Below are 12,627 nucleotides of genomic sequence, written 5' to 3'. Positions count from 1 at the left end.
TCTGCGAGGATGTAGGCTGTTCTAAACATACAGGGATGTGACCAAAAAAAAAGAAAATTGCGTAAAAAGGCCAGCCAAGGATGATGTCAGAGTAACTCCGTTAAATACACCCACATTATCGGCCTGATGATCGATCTGATTTCAGCTGAATTGCATTCCTGAATAATGATGGTTATACGTTATTACACCTGTATGAGTACCAAGTTACATTTTCACTAGAGGATGTATATTTGTGTATTTAGTATCCATACAGATAAGTACACCACTGTAAAACATTAAAAAATTAGATTAAAGCCAGTTGATCCTTGATGCGCAGCTGCGCGCAAAGGGAGTTTCCCAAGCAAGCTGGTGAAGAAAAAGCTGTATAATTTAAAACAGACACATTTCGTTATGTAACAGACACTGGCGACAATATTTGGTTGGGTTTCTGTTGATTGCCTTCCTCGTTTATTGGACTTAATTGAAAACCAACTCACGTCCACCACTTTTAAGCCTCGCGCTTGCGCGTAAAGGAAACGGGAGCTGTCCAAGTGCTGAAATGAGAAAAGGCGTTCCACTCCCATTCCTCAACAGAGGATGGTCCTCCAACTGCGAAAGATTTCACTTCATCAGAAACAACACAGACCTTCGGATTTGTCTTCACAGAGTGAGCTTTTAGATTTGAGCGAACGCCAAAGCGGAAAGCTTCCAGCGGATGCGTTTTGGAGTTTCACCTTCTCGACGCCTGATGTTTCTTCACACCTCTTCTGCAAGAAATCTGTTTTTGGGAGTCAGAGTTTCATGAAACTAAACTATGATCTGTGGCTGCGTTAAGGAATGTCTCCTGTATTTTTGTATGACACAAGAACACCCAAACGCCCACGACTTGGTCAGGAAGAAAGCGGTACCCCAATTTGGATTATGTGTTTGACCAATGTAAACATATGGAAGAAATAAAAAAGTGAGCACATGAGAACACCACCCGGAATGAATCGCTCCTTTATTAAGGTTTTGGCAGCTTTATTTACATATTTCATGGAGACAAACAACTTCAGGTAGGCCAATTTATTTAGAAATGATTATTTATTTCATTGATTAAAAACAAATGATTCCTCTCTTCCAAAGTTTCATTAGATAATTCATCCGAGTAACTGATGAAATTGACTTTTCTGCATAGACTAAGTTAGTAATTACCCGAGTGATGATTTGATTAAGATGACTGCAGTTACTCAGTATTTTCAACAGCTTGAACTGTTTCTGTCTCTTAAATATTTTTAAAATATAATATTCATACGAGGAATTTTTGCCTGTCATACAGCGAGTTCACAGTGACCTTTACGCACTTATTGGTGTTATTTTTTTTATTCTTCTGTAGCATCACAACACTGTTCCTGTAATGTTTTCACATACAATTATAGCATGCTGCGATATCTGTTTAGTTGCATGATGTGACACAAAATAGTCCTTTCTTGACAACAACCTGCAACGTCGAAATCACACAAGATGCGTACATGTATGCGCTTTAACGCAGTTATTATTTTTATTTCATTTATTAGTTTATTTGTAAGGGACAAGCAGAGAACAATAACAGTTGCAGAAGCAGTGTCCGATGCACTGTACACGTGTATATGTTAATTTCCAACAGCAGTCCCTTGATAGTTCAAGCAATCATTAAAATTACATGCTAGAGTTTAAAATCAGTGCATGTAGTTTCCCTGCGCCCATCGCTGGGTGACAAATAGGCTTTAACTCATGTGTTTGATCTGTGACTTCTGTCCGACTTCTCTCTGATCACCGTGTGTGTTTCAGAGTTGTGGATGCCAAGGAGCTCGATTCCAGATCATCCCCCAACATGTCTCCATCAGACTTTCTGGACTCGCTCATGGGTCGAACGTCCGGGTATGATGCACGAATAAGACCGAATTTTAAAGGTTTGTGTATCAATATATTTGTCTTTCTTCACCCACTCCTGATTCTCACCATCTCCCCCCTAAAAAGCACACAACCACCACCTTTTGTATTTGATGATGTACATCAGTTTTTATTACAGAAGAGTTTTTTTGGTTTTTTTTTAACACGAAACACAGTATCCATACCCCCTAAACATTGTCATTGCGACTATAAACACACCAGACTTTGACATTATTACTTATCTGTAGATCCATTCACTGTTATCTGTTGCCAGGATACTGTGCTGTCAGTCATTTGATAAGAACAATCAATCACTTCAGTTGACAATAACCTAGTTGTCCTTGCTGGAATTAAATCATGAACTAACCCCTCATTATAACATTGCATGCTTGTTTTCATTCTGTAAAATTATGTCAGATACAATCATAATTCATTAAATAATAAATCAGAAACGAGGGGGGGGGGAAGGTAAATATCACAGTCAACTCTGAGGTTGCTGATAGGTACTTGCAGCAGACAGGGAAGCCACCATGACAGGCCAAATGATGGATGGTGCCCCTGTGGCAAGGCTGCAGGCTACTGACTTCCTGTGTTGTCGTTGCTGTGATGCTGGGGACACACACAGCATCTGTCACTGGAATGGAGCTGCGTGAGGAGAGGCGCTCTACTGGGGCTCAGGCCTACTCCACGCTGGGTCAGGCGGGCAGGGATTTGTCGGAGGGTTTTGGGGGATTCCAGTTATTGAAGCAGCCAGACAGGACACAGACACAACAAATCAGCAAGATTCAGCCTCAGCACAGGAGCACACGAACCCAGATCTTTCCGTTCCATCTGGGAGAGTTGTTGATAAGATTGCTGAAATGGACTTAAGATGAGAGGAGGACAGCCTGTTTAACACCGGCTGGCATTTTCAGAGGAGGGATGAAGTAAAAGCAACTGTTTCTAAAGAGAGAATGAGCCCGCAGATTTGAATGTTGCTAGTTAAATTTGGATTTCCATTTTTATTTTGGGGCCGATAAAAAGTTACCATTAAATTATAAAGCACCATCTCCCTGCCTCGTTCAGCTTATAGCAGACACTTTTGCATGAACCCACTGCAATGTACAAACATGATTTCAGTTGCGAACCTGCTAGTCATACTTTGAAGAGAGCGTTGAACTGTATTTCTGAAGGCTGACCTAGATTTCCTTGCTGAGTTTGTTGTAAGGAGGTACCACTTTATTTTTCTGCTTCTGCTGTTAAATGTAGCTACCTGACGACAAACAGAGGCAAATATTAATACCAAGTGCCATGTAATATTGATGAGGAAAGCATAGGGGAAGGGCACCGGGAAGGGCTTACAGCTTCACTTATCAGATAAAGAAAAAAAGATTCGCTGTGACTTAAAAACGGCATAACCTGCCAAGCTTTGCAAAGAGATTTCAGGTTGGGCCACTCTGTGGAGTCAAAATGACACTACTCATTACAGCATGCTGGTTACATTTTACTCACAGTGTTAGAGAGAAAATGCTCTGATTGGATCCTGGAACTAACAAATAATTGTTTGTGAATGTGCACGCATTTGTGTGTGTGTGCATGTCTACTGTTTGTAATGAAAAGACAATGGAGAAAAAATGTGTTTTAAATAACGTGAACCACAAAAAATCATAAACATAAGTAAACAAGACATCATTACATAATTTATTATAACATCAGACTGACACAATATGATGTCATTACAGATTAGCTATATTTCAGCTAAATTTAGGAAACATCATTTCTACTAAAGTCTAACTGCATGTTTTATGGGATCTTTAGGTTTAACAAAGCATGCAGCATGTCACTATCCACTCCCGCTGCTTCCACAAAACAAACAAAAAAAAAAAACACTGCTTGTTGGTATTAATGTATGTTGAAATACATTGTGAACCAGCAGCTTGTAACCAACAGACCAAAGTGATGATATGATTTAAGGCTTATTGTCCTGTCATGTCATTGTCATTCCATTTCACAGGTCCCCCTGTAAACGTTACATGCAATATTTTTATCAACAGTTTCGGCTCTGTCACAGAGACAACTATGGTGAGTCCGCTGGCATTTTGGCTGATTTCTGCCCTGTAAGATGTGTCAATGTGTTATCTGTTCCTCAACCTGCAGGTCCACCAGTTAATGTTACCTGCAACATATTTATCAACAGCTTTGGTTCTATAGCAGAAACTACAATGGTGAGTGGAGTGTGTGTGCTCGGACATGTTCTAAAGCCCTGATCTCTGCTCTGGAGTTAAGACTGAATCATCTCGTTTTTGTTTTTTTTGTTTTTTTAATTCTGCCTTTTTACTTTTGTCATTGCTATGTCTTCCTGCTCACAAAAATGCTTTGTTTTTTGCCATCAAGGAGTCTATTGGCGGATCCATGAGGCACACAGACACCATAAATGAGAAAGATGTTTCTGGCTACCCAAATAAGTATTGCTTTCTGCTCCCATTACGCCCCCTTGTGCACTTATAATTCATACAATTAATCCTAACTAATAAGTCACCAAATGCAGCCAATAACTGCAGGTGGGGGGCTATGGCTTTCAAACAAGCTGATCTACAATAAGTAATATGTGACGGCATCCAACTGCCAACAGAATAAAAATATAAAACCTGTGATGCTACGCTGAAACTCATCATCAAAGGATTCATAATGAATGATAATAACCACTTAGATCATGAATGGAGGGTGTTAATTTACGCAGGAGCTGGAGCTCATAAGATTGCCAGGGAATTACATGGCTTTAGACATGGATGCAAATATTTGGAGCCGCCAATATGCTGATGAAATGTCAAACAACATAAGGGCTTCTCATCATCATGACATATCAATTACTCTGAGCAACTGTGACACTTAGTTTTACTACTAACTGCACTGTCAAAATGCTGCATCTTACATATGCATTGTTTAGCATCTCTTATGGCTGTTACATCATTTTGATTAATGAGAAAAAGTCGGTGTTTTGCAAATGCAACTTGCATCAATAGATAATCATCAAACTGGTCATGTCAAAAGATGTATGAAGCTCATATAGAGTCTTGGATGATAGTATTACTGGATGATATAGATTTATATTCATTTTTGCTCTTCATCCATCTTATTATTTGTCATGTGTTGTTATTCTTATTACAGGGCTATTCAGTAAAATATTTTGTGTTATCACAGTAGTTGTAACTGAGTGAATATGACAATATGTAAGAAAAAAATAAGTGATTTCAGATTTGGTGTAGATGCTTGCTCTATTTATATTTATATATGTATCATAAAAATGCATTTGTAATCAAACAGATGTATGTTTACCAATGCAATTTTCCATTACACTTCATTAAAAAGAGGGTTTATCATATTAAAAACCAATACCGATGACAGATGTTCTGTCACCAGCATGCTCTCTCATAACCTAAATCACTGCACTGCGAAATATGCAAAGCCGCTTGTCATCTCTGCAGGATTACAGAGTGAACATCTTCCTGCGGCAGAAGTGGAATGACCCTCGGCTTGCATATAGTAAATACCCAGATTCCTCCCTCGACCTGGACCCATCCATGCTGGACTCCATATGGAAGCCTGACCTCTTCTTTGCCAACGAGAAGGGAGCCAATTTCCATGATGTCACCACGGACAACAAGCTGCTGAGGATCTTCAAGGATGGGACTGTCCTCTACAGTATCAGGTTAAGCAATTAAAAATCTGCTGATAATTAAATATATAAAGTTTTACATTTATGTTTTGCATTTCACACTGTAGGACTGTAGCTGAGGTAGGAAGTGAGGAATGATACTGCAGAGAACCAAAAGCTGTGATGCATATATTACCCCAGGACATGTTCTCTCATTGCTTTTCTTACATTTCCTCTCAAACATCAAAGGCTGTCAATCTAAAGGATACAGTTTTAAATGAATTTTATCTCATTATAATCACTCCTTTGAAATGGCATAATTCATTGAACTACAGTACATCCCTGTGTGCAATGTAGATGTTTAATAAAGGAACTCTGATTGCAAGAGGGCAAGCTAATCTCAGGGGTATTGTTGAGAACCCAAAGCAAAGATAGAAATGGAAATCCTACTTCATGTTGATCTCTGCGCATTTAGAATATCTGGACTATACTTAAAACATCGCAAAAGACTCCAAAACATGCAACCCACTCAGGATGGATGGCGTCTTAAAGGCCTACCAGCCCAAAATTTGAGCAAAACTATGAAAATATGTTTAATTTAATTTCAATGCAACTTCAATCATACACAGCATTCAATTTTCTCTGCAATGATGCGATATAAAGCAGATCAATTTTGAGTCCATTTAGAAAGCAGCTCAAGGCTGAGCAGTGCTCAGGTGTGGAGGCGGAGTGGGTCAATGGGAGAGATGAAAGCTGGTTAGCCACTCTCTCCATTCATGAGAGAAATGACAGAGGGAGCAGACTGCGGGACCACAATGCATCACAGAGACAATAAGTTGCAGTAATGAAAGTGTGATAGGAACCTGCTGAAGGGAATCCTACATGATGTGTCAGAGGCTATCACACAGGAGAAAGAAGCATACAATACCAAGACTACCACAAAATGTACCAACTGTAATTTAAATTTTCAAAAGCAAATTATTTTCAATTCATGTGTCAACCCTGCAGTTCAATGTTTAATAAGTATACTTGCTCAGAATCTGATAACATATATACATTGGTGTAGTCCGTTCACCATATCTTACTATATGTCTCGTATCATAGGCTGACTCTCATTCTGTCCTGCCCAATGGATCTGAAGAACTTTCCGATGGATGTCCAAACTTGTACAATGCAACTGGAAAGTTGTAAGAATTGACATTTATCTCATATGCCTTGTCATTGTGTTGCTGAAGTGAATATATGTATATCTAATTTTGATCCATTAATTCTTTTCTGTCTCTAGTTGGCTACACCATGAATGACTTGATCTTTGAGTGGCTGGAGAACGGTGCAGTGCAGGTGTCAGAGGGGCTCACCCTGCCTCAGTTTATCATGAGGGAAGAGAAGGAGCTGGGTTACTGTACCAAACACTACAACACTGGTCAGAGGACATACACACATAGACACAGCTATTATTTTCCCTGGTGTGGTAGCTGAATTGCCTTTGTGTTTCTTGCTGATGGACAGGTAAATTCACCTGCATTGAGGTTAAATTCCATCTGGAGCGCCAGATGGGCTACTACCTGATCCAGATGTACATTCCCTCCCTCCTCATTGTCATCCTTTCATGGGTGTCTTTTTGGATCAATATGGATGCTGCTCCTGCCAGAGTGGCGCTGGGTATCACCACTGTGCTTACCATGACCACCCAAAGCTCTGGCTCCAGAGCTTCTCTTCCAAAGGTAAACCTCATTCTGTTGAGACAGTTTTGACTTGATACAAGGCCTAATGTGTTGTGCTAATTTAACATCAAAGCACAAAAGAACCTCTAAGTCTGGGGGGGGGGAATGCAAAAAGTTTGACAAAACACACCAAGGACTGGATGCTTTCCACAGTTTTGAGGGTTTAACAATAAGAAATAGAAAAAGTGGTTACTCAGATATTCTGCCATTAATGAACTGCTTGCATGACAGTGTTAAAATCATCATGTGAAATATTCTGTGTGTACATTTTTGTGAGGAACAAGTTTAAGAACACATTTTATTATTTCTGGGTTGGTCTGAGGGTGGCATTTTGTAACAAGAACATGTTTGTCTCTGCACACTTCTGTAAATGGCTTTATTTGATCACATTATTAGAGAAAAACATGTCTGATAACAAAATTCACCTCAGGATTACATACATTCTGTTTTCAATAATACCCCAAACCAACCTTTAAGTCTTAAGATTGTTTAGAAAAACAAAACAAAAAAATATAACCGCAAGCAGAAATTTGTGGATTCAAGCTTTTTTGCACTCAACAGTAGGAAGCAGCTCAATTGTTGTAAATGAAAGCTGCAAGCAAAAACGATCGGGTTTCAACGTTCACAAAGATGAGCAGGTCACTTCAATTAGTTTATTTCTGTTTAAGGAAGGAGTGAGACCAATCACACTCTTGTTTCAGCATCACAAAGCCTACAGCATTTCAATAATTGTTTTCTGCCAATTGTTCCTCCTTCATCAGATCTGAACAAAACTCGGTGTTAATGGTCAGGAGATAGTACAGGATGTTTCCAGTGAGTTTAATCAGGATTGCCCAAAGATATCTTGAGTGATGAGGCGACCTTTTCTCATTAAGCATGCACACCAATTTTGGTGAAATTCTGTCTACTGTCTACCTACTACGTTTGTGGCATTTTTGGCGCCCCCTATGGGTTTGACTCAAAATGCTTTGGTAGACCTACTCTCAATCACAAACTGAAGTTACACTCCAAAATTTATGATGATTGGACAAATGGTTAACGAGTTATGGCCAATATTTGACAAGCCTAGCCCTTAATGAAGATATTTTGGTTGATGGCGGCCATGTTTTTCAACCGATCTTGTTCATTTATCATAGAAATGTGTATCTCAGTCCCCCAAGGCTATATACCAAATTTGGTGTTGATTGAGTAAAAATCCTAGATGTCACATTACTGTTTTTCACATTATGCAAATGAGCAAAAATCCATCATGGTGGACTTTATGGTCCAAGAGGCTTTTTTGTAGAGCAAATTGAGCTGGACTTGTGTGTCAAACTTCAAGTCAATCGGACATACGGTGTGAGGGGTGTGGCCTTCACAAAATTGCATTTTTGGGCCTTAATTACAGCACCACCATCTGGATGATTGGGCTCATATTTAATGGGAAACACATGTACACCATTCCCAGTTATAGGGCCAAGTTTAGTGGCTTTAGCTCATTCCAGCTCATGACAATTTGAGCCGCAGCAGAAGAAGAACAAATAATTTTAGGAGAACTGATAAATAAAACATGTCATTGAATCATTAGAATGTGCTCTTTTAGTTGTATATGATACTATGTATTCATGGTTAATGAAAAGGTCTGTAATATATGTAGCTATAGGGACCTCAAGGCCCTACACACACACACACATATATATATGTAGACAGAATAATAATATAAACAAGAAGACAAGAATTATACTTTACTGCTGACCGTTTGAAGTACCTGGCAGAGATACAGTTTGCCTTGTTCACATTTTTTAAGTCACCAGAGGACAGGAAACACCTTGTTTTGGAAATGATTAAACCGTACCACAGCAGCCCTTTTAACCTGATTTCTAGGTATCTGTACATTATCAACAGCCATGGTAGCTTATTTTCAATCAGGTAAATTGTCATGCACAACTTTTGAAGGGTACTACAGCACCAAGAGTGGGATCTTGATGATCAATCACTCTTCACATGAGCACAGAGAGCCTATAGCCACGTCAGAGATTCTCACATAAAAGACACACGTAGTGATAAATATTTAAAGAGAAGCCTTTGAGAGCCTCTGTTCAAGAAAACAATAACTCAATATGCCTTAAGTGCCCTCAAAAAGCTGAGCTGTTTTTCCACAAATGCTAATCAGCTGTCACGGAGAGACGAGGTTACACTGATGAGCAGTGAAGGCTTTCATCTTCATCCTCTCTTTTTACAGATCAAAACAGATCAAACCGGTGCTAAGGGTACAAACTATTGCCTATATCTAATATAAGTTCTCTTTTTATTAGTAGTTAAAGCAGCGATTATTTCCCACTGTTAATAACCATGCAATCATTGACATTACTGGCAGCTCTGATGCACCTGTTCGCAAACACCACCTCTAATTACAGTAATTCAGTAGTCAGTTAACTGACATAATGAGCTAAATAAAAGGAGAAAAGCAGGAAGAAACTGTAACTGCAGATCACCTGGTAGATCTAGGACTCAAAACCAATACGGAGAGGTTAAAAAAATCAACCAGTATATGAAATCATAGTACAAATTCACACTGCACTTGGACTGTTAGTTGATCTTGGAGGATCTAACAAAGAAAATCTGTTCTCTCTCACTCACAGGTCTCTTATGTGAAAGCCATTGATATCTGGATGGCTGTGTGTCTGCTCTTTGTATTTGCTGCATTGCTAGAATATGCTGGGGTTAATTTTGTCTCCAGGCAACAGAAAGAGTTCCTTCGCCTGAAGCGAAGACAAAGGAGGAATCACAAGGTAGGCTTTCTAAGTCTTTACATGGTTATCAAACATTTTAGCCACACAAGCGGCATATGGCTCTAGGGATGGAGTTGTCAGTCAGTTGGTCAAAAGTGACACATCCACATACATTAACTATTGGATGAATTGACATTAAATTTTGTACAGATACTCATTGTGTCCAGAGGATGAACCCCAATGACTTTGGCAGTTACCCAGCTTTCTCTCTAGCGCCACCACAAGGTTGTCCTTGGTATTGTGTCCAAGTACTAGATGGATTGCTATAGACACATTCAGGATGAATTGATATCACTTTGAATATTCTCCAACTTTTCATCAAGTCTAAATTTTAACTTGCCCAAAGTTTGGTTTATGGCCAGATACCTGCAAAACTAGTGGCATTATCATCAGCCTCAGTCTACTTTGTGTTTAGTCCTAAATATTAGCATGCTATTGCACTAAACTAAGATGGTGAGCATTGTAAACACAATACCTTATGTGCCTGTTAGCATGTTTATGTTAGCATTCAGCTCTAAGCACCGCTGTGCCCAAGTATAGCCTCAACTGCTACTGTGGCTGACTCTTATTGGGTTGTTGAAGTAGCATAACATTATTATTTGCCTGAATTAAGATTCATCCCCTGAGCAGTCACTCTAAGTGGTTTATCATTACAGTGCAGCAGGTTATCTTGGGGACATTATTTTAATTTAAAAGTGGCAATTAAGAAGTAAAGCATAACATTTGAGCTGCAGTCTTACAAAAAAGACCAAGTGAGTTCACTTTGTCCACATGTGCATGTGTCTTTTTTCAGGACGATGATATGCGTGAAGGCCGCTTTAATTTTGCTGGCTACAATATGAGTCAGTGTCTGCCAACGAAAGATGGCTCAGCTGTTAAGAACGCCACTCCGGCTCTGAACCCTCAACCATCAGTCCCAAAAGACACAGACACCATGAGGAAGAAGTTTGTGGACAGAGCCAAGAGGATAGACACAATCTCCAGGGCCGCCTTTCCTCTGGCCTTCCTCATCTTCAACGTCTTCTACTGGGTTACCTACAAGATCATCAGGCATGAGGACATCCACAAAAAGTAGAGGCTGTACCCTTGACATATAACATTATATTTCTCATTTCTCAGATTGAGAAATGCTTGAAAAGCACAGATGAGATAAGGTGGGAGACTGTGCATTGAGAGGTACAGTGGTGATAATAGTGGCGTTCTTTCAGGGATAATGTACAATGTTCATGCATCATACAGTAATGCTCATGTTCTGATAACGTGAACAGCGCTCGAGACACAGATGCTTTTTTTGTTGTACTGCTGCATAATATTTTCTGAAGAATTTGGTAAAAAAAAAATGGTTTTAACACAAGGCTTAGTAACATTCTGGAGAAGATGGACCAAATGTTTTTGAATCAATTCAGCCTTGACGTCTGTACAACCAAGGAACAAAGAAACATTCCATGGATTTGTAATTGTAAAGTAGCTTAGTAAGACCCTCAAAGGCTTTTTGTGGTTGCAACAAGAGGTATTTCTTATCAAGGATGTTTAGGAGTGTTTTATATTGTACTATTGCCATGGCACTTCCTCTCTGTTTATACAAAAAAGCAGCAAACATCTAAAATGTACAAGCAGAAAGCACACACAGATACATCCTTCAAGCATTAGGCAGCAGCACACGTCTCAGGCATGAGCGTGAAGCAGATGAAAATCTGGAATTGGGAATTGGATAACGCATTTTTATGAAATACCTGAGGCCTTAGATATCAAAGATTTGGTGAGATGAAGAACTATGCTTCTCTATTTTTTCAAGGATCTCCTCATGTTTAGTGGTCTATCAAAGCCGAATGCACAGTTTGAGCTTTTCTACCTGTGGCCAGACATCCAAAGGTACTTCTTGTTGTTGTTTCCTTTTTCTCTTAATGTAATTATAAATCAAATTCATGGACAGCGGAGGTCACCTAAAGTCAGTGTAAGTTAATTAAGATGTTTTGAAGGTCATGAATTATTTTCATTCTAAAGTAATTTATCAAATAAAATGTCATATATTTCACAGGCTAGGTTGATAAAGTATAATGGCCAATTATCGAGCAAGTGTATAGGTGAGCCTGCAAACTGTGAACATGCATTGCATTACTCAATGTTGTCATATGCTCATATCCACATGAATTCATTTATATTCCAGGTAAATACTCCAGATATCTTAGGTATGGTTTTAGAGTTTGAGACTATGTTTTTTGTAGATTTAGTCTGATGAAATATTTATCGTAATGGAGGAAAGGTTATGTTTATTTAAAAAAAAAAAAAAAAAAGCTTTCTGTATACTTCTTCCACCTCCGCTGTGGACTGTTTCCCTTCACTTGGCGTGTTGTTGCTGGATGGTGACATATGTTTGTAGATGGGTTCAGCAGTGAAGGACAGATCTGCATAACATTCATGGTATAGAGCAGCTAATGGTCCTTGCACTCTTGATATACTGTGGTGAAGAACTCCTTTCTTGAATGCTATTCTTGAAAAAGGTTGTTTACCGGCCTGTACATCAATAAAATTGACTGTGCACCATATTTACTTCATTTCCACTTCTCCTGTCACGTATAAGATACAGATCAATTCCGCTGCCTTTTTA

General features: G+C 39.1%; 1 protein-coding gene across 3 annotated transcripts; it reads left to right on the top strand.

Moving 5' to 3' along the window:
• Positions 1-517: 517 nt before the first annotated feature.
• On the top strand, positions 518-12,627 carry glra2 (glycine receptor, alpha 2). 3 transcript variants are annotated; one of them, XM_044364812.1, is made up of 9 exons: positions 518-1,034; positions 1,789-1,910; positions 3,884-3,951; positions 5,355-5,578; positions 6,629-6,711; positions 6,810-6,947; positions 7,034-7,248; positions 9,870-10,019; positions 10,813-12,627. In XM_044364812.1, the coding sequence occupies exons 1-9, from the start codon at positions 949-951 to the stop codon at positions 11,092-11,094; spliced, it is 1,368 nt and encodes a 455-aa protein (XP_044220747.1). In that variant the 5' UTR covers positions 518-948; the 3' UTR covers positions 11,095-12,627. The 3 variants fall into 3 exon arrangements, with proteins under 3 accessions (XP_044220747.1, XP_044220745.1, XP_044220746.1); XM_044364810.1 differs by lacking the exon at positions 3,884-3,951 and adding an exon at positions 4,027-4,094 and having other exon boundaries at positions 519-1,034; XM_044364811.1 differs by lacking the exons at positions 518-1,034; positions 1,789-1,910 and having other exon boundaries at positions 3,827-3,951.

This window comes from Thunnus albacares, chromosome 11, assembly GCF_914725855.1.
Source record: "Thunnus albacares chromosome 11, fThuAlb1.1, whole genome shotgun sequence".
In the NCBI taxonomy this organism is placed as follows: Eukaryota; Metazoa; Chordata; class Actinopteri; order Scombriformes; family Scombridae; genus Thunnus; species Thunnus albacares.
Note: the sequence above shows the minus strand (reverse complement) of the source record. Positions and strands in the feature narration are given on the sequence as shown.